Source organism: Chlorocebus sabaeus, chromosome 9, assembly GCF_047675955.1.
Source record: "Chlorocebus sabaeus isolate Y175 chromosome 9, mChlSab1.0.hap1, whole genome shotgun sequence".
In the NCBI taxonomy this organism is placed as follows: Eukaryota; Metazoa; Chordata; class Mammalia; order Primates; family Cercopithecidae; genus Chlorocebus; species Chlorocebus sabaeus.
In genome coordinates, this window is record NC_132912.1 from 100,318,926 (window position 1) to 100,340,681 (window position 21,756).

Here is a 21,756-nt window from a genome sequence, read left to right on the forward strand (position 1 = left end):
AGTCAATTGATCAGTTAGGGTGGGGCAGGAACAAATCACAGTGGTGGAATGTCATCAGTTAAGGCAGGAACTGGCTATTTTCACTTCTTTTGTGGATCTTCAGTTGCTTCAGGCCATGTGGATGTATACACGAAGGTCACAGGGGATATGCTGGCTTAGCTTGGGCTCAGAGGCCTGACATTCCTGTCTTTTTATATTAATAAGAAAAACAAAACAAAATGGTAATGAAGTGTTGGGGCGGCGAAAATTTTGGGGGATGGTGTGGAGAGAGAATGGGCGCTGTTTCTCAGGGCTGCTTCGAGGGGATTGGGGCAGTGTGGGAACCTACAGTGGGAGAGATTAAACTGAGGAAAGGTTTTGGGGTAAGGGTGACATTGTGGGGTTGTTAGAAGGGGCATTTGTCATATAGAATGATTGGTGATGGCCTGGATGTGGTTTTGTATGAATTGAGAAACTAAATGAGAGACACAAGGTCCAAATAAAAGGAGAAAAACAGGTATTAAAGGACTAAGAATTGGGAGAACCCAGGACATCGAATTAGAGAGTGTCCAAGGGGATTCGGCATAATTATTTGCTTGGTTGGTGAGTTTTTGGGCTCTATCCCTGAGTTTTTTATGTTGTCATATACCAGGCCAGATTGATTTGGGTAAAAACAACACTCTTCATTTAAACATATACAGAGTCCTCCTTTTTCAGCAGTGAGTAAATCGAGGCCTCAGCGGTTTTGGAGGAAAGAGAAATGCAAAGCCAGTAATTGTTTGTTAAAGGATTAGAAACGGCTAGGAGAGAGTGAGTGAGATTGATAGTGTGGTGGAGATAGGTAGGGAGAGGTAAAGAGTGACTGGAGAATGGGGGCAAGGATAAGAGTGAGTAGAAAAGTGAAAAAAAGGGCTTCATCAGGGTGAAAATATTGGAGGGTGCCCTGTCAGCAAAGATCATCTATCCACTCCAAGAGGGAGTCAAGAGTGGCAGATTAGGGATAGTACTAGGAGACAGCCGCTACGATGGTTTGGAGGAATAGTGTAAACTGGCAGTGTAAACAGGGACAGGGCATTTACGAGTAGTTAAGAATGGCGAATAGGGGTATGACTAGACAGAAGATAGTAGGGATGACAAGTTTTCAGGGTGCAATCCAAGTTGTGGGGGTGGTGATTGCATAAAGCCTATTGTAAAGAGTAGGGTAAGGAAGAAGGGACCTAATAAAAATGAAAGGATGTGTTAGGCTTTTAAAGGTTACTGTTATCCTTTAGGAATGCAGGTGAGTTTAAGGGAAGTAGGGGTGAGTACTTGCGACTTCCAGGAGGAAGAGGAGAGATCAGGCTGGCTGTCCAATGGACACAGTTTTATTCTGGAACAGTGAACCCAATGGGGAGGGTCCTGCAGGTGGATGGCATTTGATGTACTATAGATGACTAAGTGGGGTCCGGTCCATTCGAGGTTGTAGAGTTTGAGGGGTCAGATTCTTAACAAGAACTGATTGTCCAGCTAGGGTGTCTTCATATGGCTGGAAATCTGGAGTAGGCAAGAGAAGATTAGCAGCCTGGCGAATTTCCTGTCTAGCCTGCTGGAGGACTGGAAGATAGTTGCCTAGAGGGCTGGTATCTGGGACAAGGTTGGGGCCGAGCAAGAAAGTGCATCCATATAAAAGTTCAAATGGACTGTACCTTCAAATGGACTGTAACATATTTTGAAATGGCCCTGCAAAACTATCTCTTATGGGGTATGTTTACATTTTCTGTAAAGAATCCCGTTCCCTTTCCAGGTCTTTTTCTGATCCTGAAGAGATTAGCTAAAAATCCAGCACCTGTTAAAAGTCTGAATAGGAAACATTTGCCATCTATTGCCTCTAAGGGCGGCCACCTATGAAACTTCATCTACATAATAAGAACCTTGGTCTCCACAACTCCTTATCTTTTTTTTTTTTTTTTTTTTTTTTTTTGAGATAGAGTTTCACTTTTTATTGTCCAGGCTGGAGTGCAGTGGCACAATCTTGGCTCACTGCAACCTCCGCCTCCCAAGTTCAAGCGATTCTCCTGCCTCAGCCTCCTGAGTAGCTGGGATTACAGGTGCCTGCCACCACGCCCAGCTAATTTTTGTATTTTTAGTAGAGATGGGATTTCACAATGTTGGCCTGGCTGGTCTCGAACTCCTGACCTCAGGTGATCCACCCACCTTGGCCTCCCAAAGCATGGGATTACAGGCGTGAGCCACCGCGCCTGGCCCACAACTCCTTACCTTAACCCAGACATTCCTTTCTGTTGATTTGAGGACTTAAGATAATAACTCTTTCAACCAATTGCCAACCAGAACATCTTTAAATCCACCTATGACCTTTTAAGTCCCCGCCCCTTCAAGTTGTCCCTCCTTTCCACACCAAACCAATGTATATCTCACATGTAATGACTGATGTCTTCAGTCTCCCTAAAACATATAAAACCAAGCTGTAATCCAAACTCCCTTTGGGCACGTGTTCCCAGAACCTCCTGAGACTGCATCACAAGTCATGGCCCCCACATTTGGCTCAGAATAAATCTCTTCAAATATTTTACCAGGTTTGGCTTTTTTTTGTCCAACAGTCTGTCCCTGTTCCAGTACTGTGCCAACTGTAGCTTTATAATTAATGCTGATCATGGCAGCACAACTTCTCCCACCTGATTCTTTTCTAGGAGCATCTTTGTTCTTCTATATAAAATTTAGAATCAGCTTGCCACGTTCCTTGGGAAAAAACTGACGGGAATTATATTGGAATTGTATTACATTTATAGATCAATTTAGGGGGAGTGGACATCTCCATGATTTCTTTGAATGTTGCTTCATTCCCATTTTCCCTATTGTATCCTTCTGGAAATTCAGTTCAAAATTTTAGACCTAGCAGGACATAGTGTCCCCTATATAGTCCCAGCTACTTGGGAGGCTGCTGGGGAAGAATACCTTGAGCCCAGAAGTTTGAGGCTGCAGTGAGCTATGATGACACCACCACACTCCAGACTGGGCAACAGAGTGACCTTGTCTCTCAGAAAGAAAAAAGACATCTGAATCTCAATTATATTGTCTTTTTCTATTTTTATTTTATTTTTATTTTTTTTGAGACAGGGTCTCACTTTGTCACCCAGGCTGGAGTTGGAGTGCAGTGGCATGATCATGACTCACTGCAGCGTCAACCTTTCTGGGCTCAGGTGATCCTCCCACCTCAGCCTCCCAAGTAACTGGGTCTACAGGTGCACGCCACCACGCCCGACTAATTTTTTTGTATTTTTTGTAGAGACAGGTTTTTGCCGTATTGCCCAGGCTGGTCTCGAATTCCTGGGCTCAAGTAGTCCGTCTGCCTTGGCTTCCCAAAGTGCTGGGATTACAAGTGTGAGCCACTGGGCCCGGCCTATATTTTTCATTTTTAGAAGTTCTATATGGTTCTTTTAAGATCTTATTGGTTATACATATTATGTACCCACAAAAATTAAACATTTTTTAAATCTCCTTGATCATTCTTTATAATCTCTTATTCATATTTTTAAGGCCCTCATCCCTTAACTCAGTATTTCATAATCTATCCAAAGTCTTTGCAAATCTGATTCTTTCGTCTGCTGTTTTTGCCAGTAAAGCTTGTACTGCCTTATTTCCTTGCATATTGAGATTTTTTTAAAAACTCTATTACCTTATTTATTTTTCTTGGAACTTTATCTTGGGAATTCTTAGAGGCCTGGTTTGAAGTTATTTTCCTCCAAAGAGGGTTTGCCTTTCCTTCTGCCACCTCACCACCCCAGGAACACTTTAAATTAAATGTTCAGCTTTAGAGTTTTCTGCCCCTACACTGTGAATTCCGATGGTGAACTACAGGATTTAGTCAGACCTGAGGTAGAACCCTCACTCACTATGTGACCTGGGGCAAGTCATTTAATCTCTCTAAATCTGTCCTATCACCTGTGAAATAGCAATAGTAATACCTACTGCCTAAGCAAGGATGAAATGGGATCGTGTATATAAATAAAGCCTTGCCTGGGATTCTTTCTCAGCGGAGGTCAGTGCCTGCTATTCTCTTCCTTTTGCCCCAGCCAGTGGGAGCAATCTGGTGATGGCCCCTAGCCTTAGTTCTGCCTCTCAGCGTAGGACCTGAGTTATAGTGGAAGCAGAGTGCTTCACATCTCACTCCTGTGGCTCACTCTGCCTTTAGTTTTGAGATGACTGAGCCTCCAAAAGCCTTTGAGAGACGCCTCTGCCCTCAGTCCTGACTGTGGTTTGGAGTTGTCTTGGAGGTCACTTGGAGCTGGGTAACCAGAAAAATGACATTTGACAGAATTGTTTTATTTGTCAGATGCTGCAGGAATTTTGGGGGGAGTTTGTTGATTACGATTTCTTTAAAAAAATCCTTGTGACTATACAGTGGGACATTAGTAACAAGATGTTAAAATTGTTATTAATTTTTTTTTTTTTTTTTTTTGGAGACATGATCTCGCTCTATTGCCCAGGAAGGAGTGCAGTGGCACGATCACAGCTCACTGCAGCCTCAACCTCCCAGGCTCAAGTGATTTCTCCCATGTTAGCCTCCCAAGTAGTAACTGGAACTACAGGAGCGTGCCATCGTGCCTGGCTAATTTTTTAAAATTTTTTTGTAGAGACAGGGTTTTACCATGTTGCCCTGACTGGTCTAGAACTGCCGGGCTCAAGCGATCCTACTGCCTCCCAAAGCACTGGGATTACAGGCATGAGCCACCGCGCCCTGCCCCACATGATCATTCATTCAATCACGCCTGTAATCCCAGCACTCAGGAGGCCAAGGCAGGCGGATCACAAGGTCAGGAGTTTCAGACCAGCCTGACCGACATGGTGAAACCCCATCTCTACTAAAAATACAAAAATTAGCCAGGTGTGGTGGCGGGCATCTGTAATCCCAGGTACTCAGGAGGCTGAGGCAGGAGAATCGCTTGAATCTGGGAGTCGGAGGTTGCAGTGAGCTGAGATCATGCCACTGCACTCCAGCCTGGGCAACAAGAGTGAAACTCCATCTCAAAAAAAAAAAAAAAAAGCAACAAAAACAATGGTAGCATATGCTTTGCTGACACAATTATTTTATGTCCCTAGGTTGGTTATGTGAAGTTTCCTGACTCTTCCCTGCTATTTAGGAAGGGCTTCAGAGACCTGAATACTTAGTAGCCAGTGCAGCAGGGTTTCAGGGTCTGGCCTGGGAGGGTAGGGGAGGGAGAGGGCAGGTTGCAGCTCAAGTAGCTTTAGAGATGCTGAGCCTCTCCTTCTGTCCTGCCCAGGACGCAATGAGCCCCTGAAGAAAGAGCGGCTCAAGTGGAAGAGCGACTACCCCATGACTGACGGGCAGCTGCGGAGCAAACGGGATGAGTTCTGGGACACAGCGCCTGCCTTTGAGGGCCGCAAGGAGATCTGGGATGCCCTCAAGGCCGCCGCCTATGCTGCTGAAGCCAACGACCACGAGCTGGCCCAGGCCATCCTGGATGGAGCCAGCATCACCCTGCCTCATGGTAAGTGGGCAGGGCCAGGGCTTTATCCCCGCTGGAGCTCGGGGGTCACCAGCACAGTCTGAGGGTGTTGAGGGGTGTGGAGCGGTGGGGCAGGTGGTTACTCACGTGTTCATTCCTTCGAGCAACCCTTACTGAGCGTGGACCAGGAGTGGGTACACAAGGAAAATGAGAAAATGAGACACAGTCTGTGCTTGCCTAATGACACGACAGAAAGACATCAACAAACTTGCAAAGCAGTGTCACAAATGCATTTTGGGACCCTAGAACATCCAAGGCACCAACCTTTATTTTATTTTTTATTATTTTTTTTGAGATGGAGTCTTACTCTGTCACTTAGGCTGGAGTGCAGTGGTGGGATCTCGGCCCACTGCAACCTTTACCTCCTGAGTTCAAGTAATTCTCCTGCCTCAGCCTCCTGAGTAGCTGGGATTACAGGCATGTGCCACCACGCCTGGCTAATTTTTGTATTTTTAATAGAGACCGGGTTTCACCATGTTGGCCAGGCTGGTCTCAAACTCCTGAGCTCAAGTGATCCACTGGCCTCGACCTCCCAAAGGCACTGACCTTTTATTGGGTCATTATGTGCTGGACACTGATCTAGAAACTTCCACTGCATTAGCTCACATAAGTTCATAGTAGCCTTATGGGGCCATGTAAAGCAGAGGGTAACAGTGGAGCTCTAGAATCACAGACTTGAGTTTCTTTTTTTTTGAGATGGAGTTTCACTCTTGTTGCTCAGGCTGGAATGCAATGGTGCGATCTTGGCTCACTGCAACCTCTGCCTCCCAGGTTCAAGTGATTCTCCTGTCTCAGTCTCCTGAATAGCTGGGTTTACAGGCATGTGCCACCAGGCCGAGCTAATTTTGTATTTTTGGTAGAGACAGGGTTTCTCCTTGTTGGTCAGGCTTGTCTTGAACTTCCACCCTCAGGTGATCCGCCCGCCTTGGCCTCCCAGAGTGCTGGGATTACAAGTGGCAACCACTGTGCCTGGTCACAAACCTGGGTTTCAGTCTGAATGTTTCCCTTTCCTAACTATGTTGCCTTTAGCAAGGAGCTTCTCAGATTTAGAGCCTGAGTGCCTTACAACTGTAAAGGGGAGATAATTATTAGGATTCAGCAAGATACATATAACATGATTTAGTCCAGTCCCAGCACTTAGTAGGTGCTCAAGAGACAATAAACATATTTCTGCATGCATTACATTTTACCAGTAAGGACACTAAGGCCCATGGAAAGCAGAGCTGTGCTGTTTCATTCATTCCTGTAACCCCAGCATCTGGCACATGTGAAGAAATGAAAAATAATATGCCAGGATGAACAAGCCAGCACCTGGTGGAGCTGGGATGCCAGCTCAGGTATTCCAAACTCCAGTCCTGTACACCTAGTCATCAGGCTGTCCTAGGGAGATCTGACTGTGGGGTGGCCATGGCAGGTGTATTAGTCTGCTCAGGCTACTGTAACAAAATACCACATGCTGGGTGACTTAATCAAGAGACATTTATTTCCCACAGTTCTGGAGGCCGGGAAATCTGGCATCATGGTGCTGGCCAGTTCAGGTTTTGGTGAAGACTCTCTTGCTGGCTTGCAGGTGGCTGCCTTCTTGCTGTGTCCTCACATGGGGAGCGAGTGGAGAGTGAGACAGTGCTCTAGTGTCTCTACAAGAACTGTAAGCCAGGGCAGTGGAGCACACCTGTAGTCTCAGCTGCTCGGGAGGCTGAGGTGGGAGGATTGCATGAGCCCAGGAGTTTGAGATCAACCTAGGCAACATAGGGAGATCTTGTCTCAAAAGAAAAAAAAAAAGAACCATCCTTCCGATCAGCGGACCAGAGGGTCAGGGCCCCACCCTATGACCTCATTTAACTTTAATTATTTCTCTATAGGCCCTGTGTCGAAATACAGTCACATTGGGGGTTAGAGTTTCACTATATGAATTTGGGGGAACCCAAACATTTAATCCATGATAGTGGATCCCCAAGCTGATTCTGACAGCCCTGCCTCTCCTGTAGGCACCCTCTGTGAATGCTACGATGAGCTGGGCAATCGCTACCAGCTGCCCATCTACTGCCTGTCACCGCCCGTGAACCTGCTCCTGGAGCACACGGAGGAAGAGAGCCTGGAGCCCCCCGAGCCCCCACCCAGCGTGCGCCGTGAGTTCCCGCTGAAGGTGCGCCTGTCCACAGGCAAGGACGTGAGGCTCAGTGCCAGCCTGCCCGACACGGTGGGGCAGCTCAAGAGGCAGCTGCATGCCCAGGAGGGCATCGAGCCATCGTGGCAGCGGTGGTTCTTCTCCGGGAAGCTGCTCACAGACCGCACACGGCTCCAGGAGACCAAGATCCAGAAAGATTTTGTCATCCAGGTCATCATCAACCAGCCCCCACCACCCCAGGACTGATGGGCCCACGGACCCCTGGGAAGAGGCCCCGCCTGGAGCACTAGGCCTCTGCCCTGCTGCTGCCTTCCAGTACTGTCATTTTCTGCAGGGGCCCTCCCCTCAGTTTGGCTGATGGGCGAGCTGTGAAGGGACCCTGCCTTTCAGGGCACTACGTGCCACCAGTTCCCGGTACCCAGGGAGCAGGCGGCCACACACAGGCCTTGCAACCTTGTCAGAGAAAAGGCGAACGGGGCCCTCACCCTGCCTCTCTCCCGCAGCAGGTTCGAGCCACAAGGGCCAGCCAGGAGGCCCCTGGAGCCCAGATCTGTCATCTGGTGCTGCCAGCTGTGCTCACTCTGGTTTTCTGCTCAGGGTCTGAAGCAGCTGCTGTCTCCCTCCTCTGCCCCCATCCCCTGGCTCTCCCCTGGGCACAGTGCCACTCCCTTGGAAGGGAGGGAACCACCCGTGAGCCCCAGGGCTCGGGAAGCCTGAGGCGGGCCTCTGCCTCTCCCTGCCCCCCAGCACAATTGGCAGAGATGAGGCGGGTGGTGGACGGCTGGGCTGTCATGGCAGGGTCTGCACAGGGCCATGTTCTGGCTATAACCCAGGCAGTGGGAGGTCTGCAGCCTCGTCATGGCCCCCACAGCAGGTCCCTGTGGACAGACATATCTGCATATTTATCAATAAAGCCTTTTGCTCCTTCTCACTTGCCTGGCATTTGACTGAGTTCTCCTGCAGCCCTGTGGGGCTCCTGGAGCTCTTCTGGTATGGGAACAGGTGGATGCCTGGCCTCCCCAGCTGCTCTGGGCATGCCATCTCCAGCAGAGTGAGCCTGGAACTGCCAGTCTTCTGGGCCCTGATCCCAGATCCCCTGGTGTCCTCATGAGTCCTCAGGAAAAGCCACTTAACCTCTGAACCCTCTTTGCTTTTCTTTAAAGCAGAGCCATGCTGCCTGCCCTGCCTCCTCCATCAGTTGCTGGGAGGATTAAGCAGGAAGACAGATGTGAAAGTGCTTGCAAGGCGAAGACAGCACCTCAGGAAGGTGGTCTGCTCCTGCGGCAGGAGGGGCTCACTTCCGGCCCTTGGAGACGCTGTACCCATCGTGATGTTAAAGCAAAATCTCTGACAGATTTAGATCATGTGTCAGAGGTTTGTGTCAGATTCCCAGCAAGGGAACCGGAGAGGAAAAGGAACCAGTTCCTCATGCTTCCTAGGGGAATGTGTGCGTGTCTGAATAGAGGGGAATCTTATGTAAGGCTATTTAGCTAAGGGCAGCCACCAGCCAGGTGAGCCTTACAGAAGCACAGGGCTGGGTGTCTGCAGTTCCCTAGCAGGTTAACCTGAGTCACAGTGAGCTCAGTGGAACTGAGCAAGTACAGATCTGATTTTGCTCCAGTTGGGAGTATTTTTCCTTCTCAGTGAGCATGGGCAGCCTCCTGGCCAGGGAAGTCTAGCACTGTCTGGGCCTGGCAAGGAAACCCTGGGAGGGCAGGAGGATCCAGAGTAGCTGCTGCTCCTTGCCAGCTGGGCTTAGTGCTTTCCGGAGACCCCTCTCTTGAAGCAAGACTCTGTAAGCCCTGCAGAGGTTCCCTGAGCACTTACCAAGGGAGGAGACAGATTGGATAAGGTTTGTTCATGACTAAAAGTCACCCAGCCAAATGCAGTGATGCTTAACTGGGGAGCATGTGGGACCCCGGAGAGCCTGAGGGCAGCGTGAGCTGTGATCAAAGAGGGAGACAACTGCCCTTCCTGCTACCACGGCCCTGGGCTGGACAAGTAGAGTGTGACCCTCCTCACAGCCAGCAGGGCCTGTCTGCAGGACAGCCTGGAAGTGCAGAACTGTCCTGGGTCCCCACGTTTGGTTTTCAGGCCCTCTTCCTGGAGCTGGCTGAGCAGGGTTTCCAGGCATCCAGCAGGGGGCACTGTCATCTGGGCTGGAGCATGCAGCCGGCAGGTCCCTTGTGCAGCCCAGCTGCCTTGGCTAAGGCCCAGCCAGGCCCAAGCGCTCAGGACAGAGGCTGGAGAGGCTCCTTCCTGCAGCCCTGCTCTTGGGACACGGTGCCCTCCAGCTCTAGTAGGCCAGGAGTTGGCGGGGCAACTGGCCCTGTTCCCTGGCCCTGGCTCCCCCTGCTCCCTGGGGCTGCCCGAGGTGAAGGTGACAGGTGGGGGAGGCAGGTGGAGAATTGGGCCAGTGAGCTCATGGTAAAGGCGCCCAGCTGGGCAGGGGTGGGTGCTCTGGCCTATAAAGCCCCCGAGGCGCTGTGGCCTGCAGAGGCGGTTATGGACGGCACCATGGAGGACTCTGAAGCAGTGCAGAAGGCCACGGCGCTCATCGAGCAGCGGCTGGCACAGGAGGAGGAGAATGAGGTGCGGGCAGGGGTGGAGGTGCCCAAGGGAGTCTGAGGAGATCCAGCTCTGCTGTCAAGGGGAGGGAGAGCCTGTCTGCTACACCTGTGGTGGGGAGGGGGGTAGATGTCCCCAGGAGCCCAGTTGGGCCTCATTCCTGTCTCAGGGTATTACTGGCAGAGGGTATTGCTGGCAGCGGAAGACTGAGGCTTCAGCCTCCAAAACCGAGTCAGTGGGGTGGGGAGCTGGGCTGGGCCTCCTAAGAGTGCTCACCCTCCTGGGCCTTGAGAGACAGTGGGCTGTACAAAGCAGACAGCTGGGTGCTCCCTGGGACTGTCAGGAATGTGTGGCCCTGTGATGCTCCAGTGATGGACTGGAAGGCTGGGGCAGGGGAAACTCCAGTGTTTGGCCACTGAAGAAGAGAGTGAGGAACAGTGAGGAAGGGATGCTGGGAAAGGAAGCATGGATTTTGCCAGCTTGCTGGCCACCCTTGGGGAGACCTTTGGAATGTGATGTTCTGCGCAATTGCATTTTCTCTGGGATAAGGAAGTGGAGCGGTGGCAGGGGGTGCTGGCTTGTACTACTCTTCATTCTTTTTTTGAGATGGGGTCTCCCTCTGTTGCCCATGCTGGAGTACAATGGCACGATCTTGACTCACTGCAACTTTTTCCTCCTGGGTTCAAGCGATTCTCCTGCCTCAGCCTCCTGAGTAGCTGGGATTACAGGCATGCACCACCATGCCTGGCTAATTTTTGTATTTTTAGTAGAGATGGAGTTTCACTATGTTGGTCAGGCTGGTCTCGAACTCCTGGCCTCGGGTGATCTAGCCGCCTCGGCCTCCCAAAGTGCTGGGATTATAGGTGTGAGCCACCATGCCCGGCCCCTACTCTTCATTTTATTTAAACTAATACTTCATCTAGTGTCAGCTGTGCCAAGAGTCCAGAGCTGTAGAAAGGGGTGGACCAATAAGGCCCAGACCATGCCTTCTTTTTACCAACCCAGCATTCATTTTAGCCCACTTGTCGGTTTCATAGTCAACTAAGAAACAAGGCAAAGGGAAGAAATGACTAAATAGAGGTGTGAATCAGAAGTGGAGGAACACAAGGGGCTCATGAATTGTTCTGAGGGCCTTCAAGGACTCCTCTGTGGACAGGGCCAGGTACAGTGGCTCAAGCCTGTAATCCCAGCATTTTGAGATCTGAGATTCGAGGTGGGTGGATCACTTGAAGTCAGGAGTTCGAGACCAGCCCAGCCAACATAGTGAAACCCTGTCTCTACTAAAAATACAAAAATTAGCCAGGAATGGTGTCAGGCACCTGTAATCCCAGCTACTCGGGAGGCTGAGGCAGGAGAATTGCTTGAACCCGGGAGGCGGAGGTTGCAGTGAGCCAAGATTGCACCACTGCACTTCAGCCTGGTGACAGAGGGAGACTGTCACTAAATAAATAAATAAATAAATAAATAAATAAATAAATAAAGGGACTCCTCTGTGGTCAGGAGGATACCTGAGCTGGGCCTTCAAGGGGACTCAGTGGAGTCCAGGATGGTGGAGGGTATTCCAGCCTCAGGAAATGTAGGAGCTGAAGTTTCCATGAGTGAAAACGTGGCTGTTTTGAGAAAGTCTGGTAGTAGGGCTAAGGCTGGAGAGATACAAGCCAGAGAGGGCCATGTTACATCTGTGGGTAGTGAGGCGCCACTAAATGTTACTGAGTGCGGGAGATTGGTGTCATCTGCCCTATTTTAGGAAGGCAGCTCTGATGGCCCTGAGGACTTGTTGGAAAAGGCTGGCCCTAACAGGAGTGGAGGGGAGGAGATGAATCAGTTTGGAGGTAGATGCCATTCAAAAAAAGAGTGTGACTGAATGAGGGGTGAGGAGGAAGGAAGGGTCAGGACCCCAAGGGAAGAAGAGATGAGGTCAGGAAAGAGCTTGGACTGAGCCCTGGCTGGGGCAAGCATCCGTGGATCTCTAGGAATCCTACTTCTCACTCCCCCAAGGGCGTGTGCCGATGGTTGGCTGGTGCCAGGCAGGTGAGTCATGCTGCTATGCCAGTTCTGGACTGCTGCCAGTAGACACAGGGACCTTCAGCGAGGGGATGCAGAACAGTCCTCTTCCATTCATTCATCCAATAAATATAGCTACAGAGCTGGCAGCACACCAGTGCCAGGTCCTGTGCTAAGCATTTTACAGGCATTCTCTCTTTTAATCTGCATGACAATCTATGAAGTAAGGGGGGAGCTTTGTATGTTTCGTGAACTCACATTCAATGCAGCAAACAGTTACTGAGCACCTACTGTATGTCAGCCCACAAAGACAAACCTGAAATGAAGGGCTCTAGGGGAAGATGTAGGTGAGCATTAGAGTCCCCAGTTGTCTCTACCAGGACCCAGCGTGGCAGCGTCCTTGGAGGAGAGCCTCTGTTTAGCCTGTGCCCCATCCCCAGGGTGGGAAGGGAAGGAGGGTCCCTGAGGCCAGCGCAGGGGCTGGAGTTCTACTGTGGTGAGCTTACTGGGTTAGGTCATCACTGAGAACTTAAGGGTTAGCAGAGATGCTGAGCCTGCTTGCCATCATCCATTCACTCATTCATTCATTCATTCACCAGTCACTAAGCACCTACTATGTGCTAGGGCCTGTCACAGATGCTGGGGACACCAAGATGATTAAGACACAAGCTGGGGAGCTGCAGTGGCTCAGGCCTGTTGTCCTGGCGTATAAGGAGGCACGGCTAGGCATTCGAGGCCAGCCTGGATAACATAGAAACCTCTCATCTATATAACAACAACAAAAAAAATTATAGCCGGGTATGGTAGCTCATACCTGTAATCCCAGCACTTTGGGAGGACAAGGCGGGCAGACTGCCTGAGCTCAGGAGTTCGCGACCAGCCTGAGCAACATGGTGGAACCCCATCTCTACTAAAATACAAAAAATAATTAGCCAGGCATGGTGGCATGCGCCTGTAGTCCCAGCTACTCGGGAGGCTGAGGCAGGAGAATCGCTTGAACCCAGGAGGTGGAGGTTGCAGTGAGCCGAGATTGCGCCACTGCACTCCAGCCTGGGTGACAGCGGGACTCCGTCTCAAAAAAAAAAAAAAAAAAAAGACACAAGCTGGCCCTCTGGGTGCTCCCTGAGGAGCCCAGCCGAAGTCCCATGCAGCAATAGCTGCAGCCCCAGGTTATCTTTCATTCTTGGAAGAAGATGTAGTGTTTCAGGTTAGGCCAGCACTGAGACCTCAAACCATGAAGCCCAACATGAAAGGGAGAAAGCAGTGGCTAACAGAACCTTCAGAATGAAGACCTGGGATATCGGCTCTCAAAACCACCTTGAAGGAGCAAATGCGGGAGCTCGGGGAAGAATGGGAAAGGGACCTGAGTGATCTGTAAGCGTGGCCTCCTTCCCGGCTGCCACATTGACTCAGGACCCTCCAACCTGGGCAATTGTTCCTGGACTCATAGCCACACAAGCTGCCTGGTGGGGACTGCAGAGATGGGGGTGCCAGCACATCACAAAGAGAGAAGAAACAGTCCAGGAAAATCAGAGGGCAAATGCAGAGACCTGGCAGGCAGTTGGACCTGGATTACAGTGAAAAGAAGGTTAAGACTTAGAGTCCATTTCAGGCTGAAGGCTGAGGAGCTGCTGCTCCCATCACCAAGTTCCCCTGAAAGCACTAGTTTCCAAGCTCTTGACTTCACAGATCAGTGAAATCTGAGAGAAAAAAAAAAAAGTAACAAAGGAGTTGCCAAATTTTATATTGCAAAGTAAGACCATTTAAGATATAATCATCTCTCATCACAATTATTTCATCAGTGAATTATTTGCTTATTTTTAAAACTTATTTTATTTATTTATTTTATTCATTTTTTTGAGACCGAGTCTCACTCTGTTGCCCAGGCTAGAGTACAGTGGCACTATCTTGCCTCACTGCAACCTCCACCTCCTGGGATCAAGTGATTCTCATGCCTCAGCCTCCCAAGTAGCTGGGACTACAGGTGTGTGCCAACACACCTGGCTAATTTTTGTATTTTTAGTAGGGATGGGGTTTCGCCATGTTGCCTATGGCTGGTCTCGAACTCCTGGGCTCGAGCAATTCACCTGCCTCGGCCTCCAAAGTGCTTGGATTATAGGCGTGAGCCACTCTGCCTGGCCTATTTATTTTTTTGAGGCAGGGTCATTCTCTCTCTTTCTCAGTGTCACTCAGGCTGGAGGGCAATGGCATGATCTTGGCTCACTGCAACCTCCCCTTCCGAGGCTCAAGTAATCCTCCCACCTTAGTCTCCCAAGTAGCTGGGACTACAACAAAATCCACCACGCTTGGCTAATTATTTAAATTTTTTGTAAAGATGGGGTCTCACTATATTGCCCAGGCTGACCTCAAACTTCTGGCTCCAGCGATCCTCCCACCTCAGCCTCCCAAAGTGCTGGGATTACAGATGTGAGCCACTGTGCCTGACCTATTTATTTTTAGAGACACGATCTTGCTATGTCTCTGGAGCTGGTCTCGAAACCCTGGGATTGAGAAATGCTTCTGTCCGAGCTACTCCCTCCCCAGTAGCTGGGACTAAAGGTTGGCACCACCACACCCAGCCAAAGTGAATTTTTAATGCCAAAAAAGTAAAGAAAAAAAATAATCTTGGTGCTTGAAAGAGTGAATATATCTAATCTCATGACAAACTCACTCTGGTGGCCTTTAATGTTGTTTTGCAGGAATCCAGGCCAGTCAGCAGGCAGGTGTCTGAGCTCAGGGTTGGGACTGGGGCTGAAGCTGAGGTGGGGAACTCGCCCCTTTTGGGGGCCTCTCCAGGGGCCCTGCTCTTGCTGGGGGCTCTCCAGGATGAGCCAGAAGCACTCTGAGACCACCCAGGAGTTGGTCCCTGTGGGGTGTCCTTGGCATGGTTCGGGGAGAGGCTGCCTGTCTCCTCGGGTCCTGGAGAAGGTGCCCTCCTTGGATCACCAGAAACTCCGGGGAGACGCACGCCAGAAGTTGCCCATGGACTTGCTGGTACTGGAGGATGAGAAGCACCACGGGGCTCAGAGTGCAGCTCTGCAGAAGGTGAAGGTAAGCCGGGGAGGACCCAATGTCTACACCCAGGGGACCAGCCAGGCAGCCATGGCCTGTCTGCACCTCTCCCCACGTAGCCCATGGACCAGCAGTTCAGCACCCCCGGGAGAGCTTGCTAGCCCTGAAGAATCTCCGCCCCGCCCCTGAACTACTGAGTCAGAATTCCCCCAATCTGAGAGCCATCTAGGCCTGGAAGGAGGGATAGACCTTGGTTCCTTCTTTCTTGAGAAGGTCTTCCTGCCCACCCCACCCTCCCCACCAGCTTAGCTCAGAGGTCTCCCAAGCACCCCAGACTCTCTGCCCAGCCTGGGGGTTAATGGGCCATCCCGCGCAGGGCCAAGAGCGCGTGCGCAAGACGTCCCTGGACCTGCGGCGGGAGATTATCGACGTGGGCGGGATCCAGAACCTCATTGAGCTGCGGAAGAAACGCAAGCAGAAGAAGCGGGACGCCCTGGCCGCCTCGCAGGAGCCGCCCCCGGAGCCCGAGGAGATCGTAAGGGTCCTGGGGAGGACACCGCGAGGGGGCGGAGGGGGAGCCCGGGAGGGTTCTGATCGCCAGGATGGCCCGTGACTGCTGCGTCCACACCTGCAGACTGGCCCTGTGGATGAGGAGACCTTCCTGAAAGCCGCGGTGGAGGGGAAAATGAAGGTCATTGAGAAGTTCCTGGCTGACGGGGGATCAGCTGACACGTGCGACCAGGTGATGCTCCTAGCCGCCCCTGACCCGCCTTCCTGTCAGTTGCCACCCACTCTGCTCAGCTCCTGGGCAGCCCACTGTGAACCTATTTGAGAGGAGGCACGGTTGTTCTTTGGGTGGGTGGGCGGCTGGGGCGCTCAGAATGGGGTGTCCCTTCCCCGCACAGGAATTGACCTAAATCCTTAAACCCTTTTCCAACTTGAATCACCTGCAAAGCAACAAATGTCACATGTTTGTTTAGGAAAGAAAGAAAAAATGCAATCAAATAAAAATAGACCAGGACCAGAAGATGTGGGCTCAAATCCTATCTCCCTCACTCACGAATTGTGGGACCTGTGGCTGGGTCGGTGCCCGCTCCATGCCCAGTTTCCTCCTCTGTAAAATGGCCTACTTCCCTCACAACATGTTATGGTGATCAAATGGAATATTAGGCTGGGCACTGTGGCTCCCGTCTGTAATCCCAGCACTTTAGGAGGTCAAGGTGGGAGGAGCGCTTGAGCTTAGGAGCTCAAGACTAACCAACAGAATGAGACCCTGTCCTCTCTATGTAGATATAGATATAGATATGTTTTTTGGTAAAAAATTTTTTTGGTAAAAGGAAAAAAGGAATATTAGCACCTTAGTAAGTATTCACTGAATGAATGAAGAAACTATCAAGCATGTGTTAAGAGATGATATTTTTGTTTCTTATGGTATAGTACTGTACTTTTTTTTTTTTTTTTTTTGAGACAGAGTCTCACTCTGTCGCCCAGGCTGGAGTGCAGTGGTGCAATCTCAGCTCACTGCAACTTTCGCCTCCCAGGCTCAAGCAATCTTCCCACCTCAGCCTCCCAAAGTGCTGGGATTACAGGCTTGAGACACCACTCCTGGCCCATTTTAATTTTTTTATCATGGTAAAACATAACATGAAATGTTCCACTTTAAGCATTTTAAGTGTACAAATTCAGTAGTATTAATTACATTTACAATGTTGTGCAATCATATTTTCTTTTCTTTTCTTTTTTTTTTTTGAGATGGAGTCTCACTCTGTCACGCAGGCTGGAGTGCAGTGGCGTGATCTCGGCTTACTGCAACCTCCGCCTCCCAAGTTCGAGTGATTCTCCTGCCTCAGCCTCCTGAGTAGCTGGGATTATAGGTGCCCGCCACCATACCCGGCTAATTTTTGTATTTTTAGTAGAGATAGGGTTTCAACATGTTGGCCAGGCTGGTCTCGAACTCCTGTTCTCAGTTGATTCGCCTGCCTCAGCCTCCTGAAGTGCTGGGATTACAGGCATGAGCCATTGTGTCCGGCCCCTTGCAGCCATATTTTCTAAATTTTTCATCACCCATCATACTTATTTTTGTTTTCCCTGAAACTGCCTCTTTCACACTTCCGGGGTGCTTTCTTGCTGTCATATCCTGGAATTTGGCACATTGGTGGTTTTCCACCTTTGGTCTGCGTTATTGTAGACTTGGACCACATGTCCTTTCTGTTTTTTAGACTCCAAAGTCTTAATCCTTTCAGTCTGTCCAAGTACCTCCTACTTCTGAGTGCCATGCTAGGTGCCAGAATACAAAAATAAAAATAAAAATAAATAAATAAATAAATAAAACAGACGGGTTCGTTCCTTGGGGAGACTGACGTGTAACCAGATCATTAGAATATGGAAAGATACTCACGGTGGCCTGTAACCGGATCATGAGAATATGGAAAGATATTGTGGCTTGAGCGTTTCAAAAGTCCAAGGCAGAAAGGAGAAGGGGAAAAGTTTATTTTTTCTTGGAATCAGTGATCAGTGTCACCTGTTCATTCTGGTCTTGTGCTAGGCACTTGGGGAGTCCAGCAAGACTTGACTTGCCCTCAAACAGACTCTCACAGTTAAGGGTTATCTGAGCCCTAGGGAAGCCCTGGCCTAGAGGTTTCAAGGAAATGATGGCATTTGAGCTGCATCTTGAAGGAATAGCAGATTTCATCAAGCACTCCCAGGAAGTGAGGGCAAAACAGTCATGCTTGGCAGAGGAAACCGCCTGTGTAGAGGCATGGCTTGATGTGCTTGGCAGGCAGTGAGAAGGCCGGGTTTTCCGGGGCAGAGGGAAAAACCCAGGCTGGTCTGGATAGCGCATAAGGGAGCTGGCAGAACACAGAAAACATGGGGGCCAAGCACAGGGGTGAGAAGCAAGCTGTGGGGGAGGCCTGGGCCTCAGCTTGGGTGGGAGATGGGCTCAGGCCTGGAGCCAGAGGCCAGGCCCTGACAGCCTCTCTGGGGACAGTTCCGTCGGACAGCACTGCACCGATCCTCCCTGGAAGGCCATGTGGAAATCCTGGAGAAGCTTCTAACTAGTGGAGCCACTGTGGACTTCCAGGATCGGGTGAGTGAGAGGGCAGGTATTCAGTGGGAGACAGGAGGTGTGTCCAGCACTGACAGACACAAACCCTCTCCCTCACACCTGTGCCATCCTGAAGCATAAACAGGTTGCTCAGGGGCCAGACTCCACCTCGGTGGCTTATGTGACTTTGAGTTAGCCCCTTCTCCTCCCTAAGCATCCTCTGTGAGTCTGGCTTGGACCAGATGGGCCCTGAGTGTTCTTCTGTTCCACTTGGCCCATTGCCCATGCCCAGGCCTGCTCCCTGTACCTTTCTCCTAGATACCCCTCTGCCCTTCTGGCTGGAGTCCATTCCCCCCAGATGCTTTCTTCCCTGCAGCTCTGTAGTTAGACCCCATCATTTCCTTCTAGCTGGACTGCACAGCCATGCATTGGGCCTGCCGCGGGGGCCACTTAGAGGTGGTGAAACTTCTGCAAAGCCGAGGTGCAGACACCAATGTGAGGGACAAGGTGAGGCAACAATGCTCAGACGCAACAGATACTGGGGTGGCTGTGGGGAGGAAGGCAGGGGTCCGAGGGCAGGAAAGCCCAGGGGGCAGGAAGGTAGTGAGCTAGTCTGGTTTCTGGCTGCAGAGCAGGAAAGCTAAAACAGTGTCCTACTGGGCCTCCCAGCCCACGAATTGGTCCCTGCCATCCACACAGGCCCTTGAGGAACCACCATCTGAGGACAGGAGCAGGAAGAGCAGACAAGAAGGGAGAACAAGAGACTCACTGTCTTGGGGGCTTTAGGACCACTCAAAAGATGCATGATTTGTTCATGTTCTCTGCCATTATCCTTCTATCTGCCTATCTATTCATCCATCCGTCTATTCATCCATCCATTCCTCCATTTATTTATCCCCTCATTCATTCATTTATTTATGCACCATCCTTCTATTCATTCATTCTTTCATGTAGAACCTTGAGCAAGTGACAGCCTCTGAGCTTCTGTTCCTCATCTGTAAAATGTCTTGCAGAGTTCTTGTGTAGATTAGGTGGGAAAACATATGTAAATGAATTATTTGTTCAACATAAGGCAAATGTCTTGTAAGCTTTTGCCAGGTCCATTACATAGTCATCTCTCAATAAATGACATCTATTATGATTATTAAAAGAAGGGTAGGGCCAGGCGTGGTGGCTCACGCCTGCAATCCCAGCACTTTGGGAGGCCAAGGCGGGCAGATCACGAGGTCAGGAGATCGAGACCATCCTGGCTAACACAGTAAAATCCCATCTCTACTAAAAATACAAAAAAAAAAAAAAAAACTAGCCAGGCGTTATGGTGGGCACCTATAGTCCCAGCTACTTGGGAGGCCAAGGCAGGAGAATGGTGTGAACCCGGGAGGCGGAGCTTGCAATGAGCCAAGATGGTGCCACTGCACTCCAGCCTGGGCAATAGAGCAAGACTCCATCTAAAAAAAAAAAAAAAAAAGGAGGGTAGAAGAGTTAGCAGCTGGGTGAGAGGAGAATCATAGAAGGCTTCCTAGAGGAAGTGGCATTTAAGTCTTTAGAGTTAGGCCATTGGATAGGATGGTAGGAAATTGTACCATTCTCTGCCCCTTCAGGGCTCAGGCCTTGGCACTAGGACTTGGAAGAGGGATTAAGCTGGAGTTAGGACAGCCCCCCTCCCCAGGGGTACCATAGTTCAGACCCTGTCAACCAGCAGTTCCTGATTCTTCCCACCCAGCTGCTGAGCACCCCGCTGCATGTGGCAGTCCGGACAGGGCACGTGGAGATCGTGGAGCACTTTCTATCCCTGGGCCTGGACATCAATGCCAGAGACAGAGTGAGTGCTAGCCTGTCCGCTGCTCACCCCGCCATGAGTGCGTGGGCAGCCTGCGGGCCCCTACAGGTGGTGTCCTTCCTCCTGGGGCCTTCAGGACTTGGCCCTGAACAGGGTCTCTAGCTCACCTCCCATCACCCTTGCCCCTCTCACTGCCCACAAGGGCCATGCTGAGTGCCACTCTGACTCTAGGAAGGGGATACTGCCCTGCATGATGCTGTGAGGCTCAACCGCTACAAAATCATCAAACTGCTGCTCCTGCATGGGGCTGACATGATGACCAAGAACCTGGTAAGCTCATTGCCCGCTGATTCAGCCATTGGCGTGAGCACTCACACAGTGCAGGGGCCGTCCAGGCTGCTGGGGCAGCCCCCGCCTCGGGACATGTATCACTGGCTCTAGTCAGCACCATAGTACATAAAGCTGTCTCCTTCCAGAGCACCATTCCAACTGCCCGCCCCATTCTCTGTGTGTGTCTGTGGCCAGAGTGCAAGTGCAGAGAGACAGCAGGAGGGGCAGCAAGAGGACTTCCCAAAGACCCCCAGTTAGGCCAGAGGGGGTCCTCACGTACAGGCCCAAGGAGGCCAGAATCATGAAGGTCCAGAGCTGGAAGGGACTGAGCACTTGGCTGGCATGACAGTTCCTAGCACTCCATGTCAGCTCTTTGAGTTTTCTTAGGATCTAGGCAGGAAGTCCTTGGAAGAGGAAGGTGCCCAGGGAACACCTTGGACTAGGGAACACTTAGTCCAAGTTCTTCTTTGGGGCCCAGAGCATTCACAAAAGGAGGGCATGGGAGAGTCCCTCGGGCTCAAGAAAGGCTAAGGGGATAATGAGAAAAGCAGGAAAATCTGGAGAAGGTATAAATGAGGGTTTTTCACCCTCAGCATGATTGACATGTCAGGCTGGGTGATTGTCGTAGGGGACTGTCCTATGTGTTGTAAGATGTTTAAGCAGCATTCTTGGCCTCTGTCCACTAGATGCCAGTAGTACCCTGTCCCCTAGTGTGACAACCAAAAGTATCTTCACACGTAGCCAGTTGCCCCCATTTGAGAAGCACTGGTGGTGTCGATGAGGGTACCTTCTGTGAAAGCCTTCAGGAGAGTGAACAGATTTTCTTTTGCCCCCGCCCCGCCCCTCCCCGCCACCCCAGGCAGGAAAGACCCCCACGGACCTGGTGCAGCTGTGGCAGACTGATACCCGGCACGCCCTGGAGCATCCTGAGCCGGGGGCTGAGCATAACGGACTAGAAGGGCCTGATGAGAGTGGGCGGGAGACCCCTCAGCCCGTGCCAGCCCAGTGAATTTGTGCCCCAGCACAGCCAGCTACCCAGCCCCTCTCTGTGTGCAGCCAGAGGGTCCTAAGAGTGACTCTCAGAGCTAACTGAGGGCCCAGCCTTTTTTCTGCATGATACAGGAGTACCCACAAACCACCACAATAAAAAAGCTGTTTTTGCTAATTGCGATGTTCATTTCCATTTGTGTCTGAAATCTCTGGGAATGAAGGAAGACTAGGGGCAAATGTCGGCTTGGGGAGGAGGAAAACTGGGAGCTGGTTGGCCCTCTGAGCCAGCCCCGCAGCTGCTTTACTGTGGTCTCTTTTCCTTTCTTCCCTGCCACGCAACATTTCCTGCCCCTTCCCACGTCTCTAGGGCCAGGCTTGGCCCTTGCACGGATTG

At 50.8% G+C, this 21,756-nt stretch overlaps 2 protein-coding genes across 3 annotated transcripts in view; both read left to right on the forward strand.

The window, feature by feature from the left end:
* UBTD1 (ubiquitin domain containing 1) overlaps positions 1-8,563 on the forward strand; it is a 64,073-nt gene extending 55,510 nt beyond the window's left edge. For both annotated transcript variants that reach the window (XM_007963733.3, XM_038009404.2), the window contains 2 exons: positions 5,259-5,486; positions 7,493-8,563. In XM_007963733.3, coding sequence (XP_007961924.2) covers positions 5,259-5,486; positions 7,493-7,878 — 614 coding nt within the window. In that variant the 3' untranslated portion in view covers positions 7,879-8,563. The remainder of the gene's footprint in view (positions 1-5,258; positions 5,487-7,492) is intronic.
* Positions 8,564-8,681: 118 nt separating this feature from the next.
* ANKRD2 (ankyrin repeat domain 2) lies at positions 8,682-21,537 on the forward strand. Its single transcript, XM_007963754.3, has 9 exons — positions 8,682-10,224; positions 15,154-15,255; positions 15,593-15,751; positions 15,851-15,958; positions 18,206-18,304; positions 18,671-18,769; positions 19,986-20,084; positions 20,274-20,372; positions 21,232-21,537. The coding sequence occupies exons 1-9, from the start codon at positions 9,541-9,543 to the stop codon at positions 21,379-21,381; spliced, it is 1,599 nt and encodes a 532-aa protein (XP_007961945.3). The 5' UTR covers positions 8,682-9,540; the 3' UTR covers positions 21,382-21,537.
* Positions 21,538-21,756: the final 219 nt, after the last annotated feature.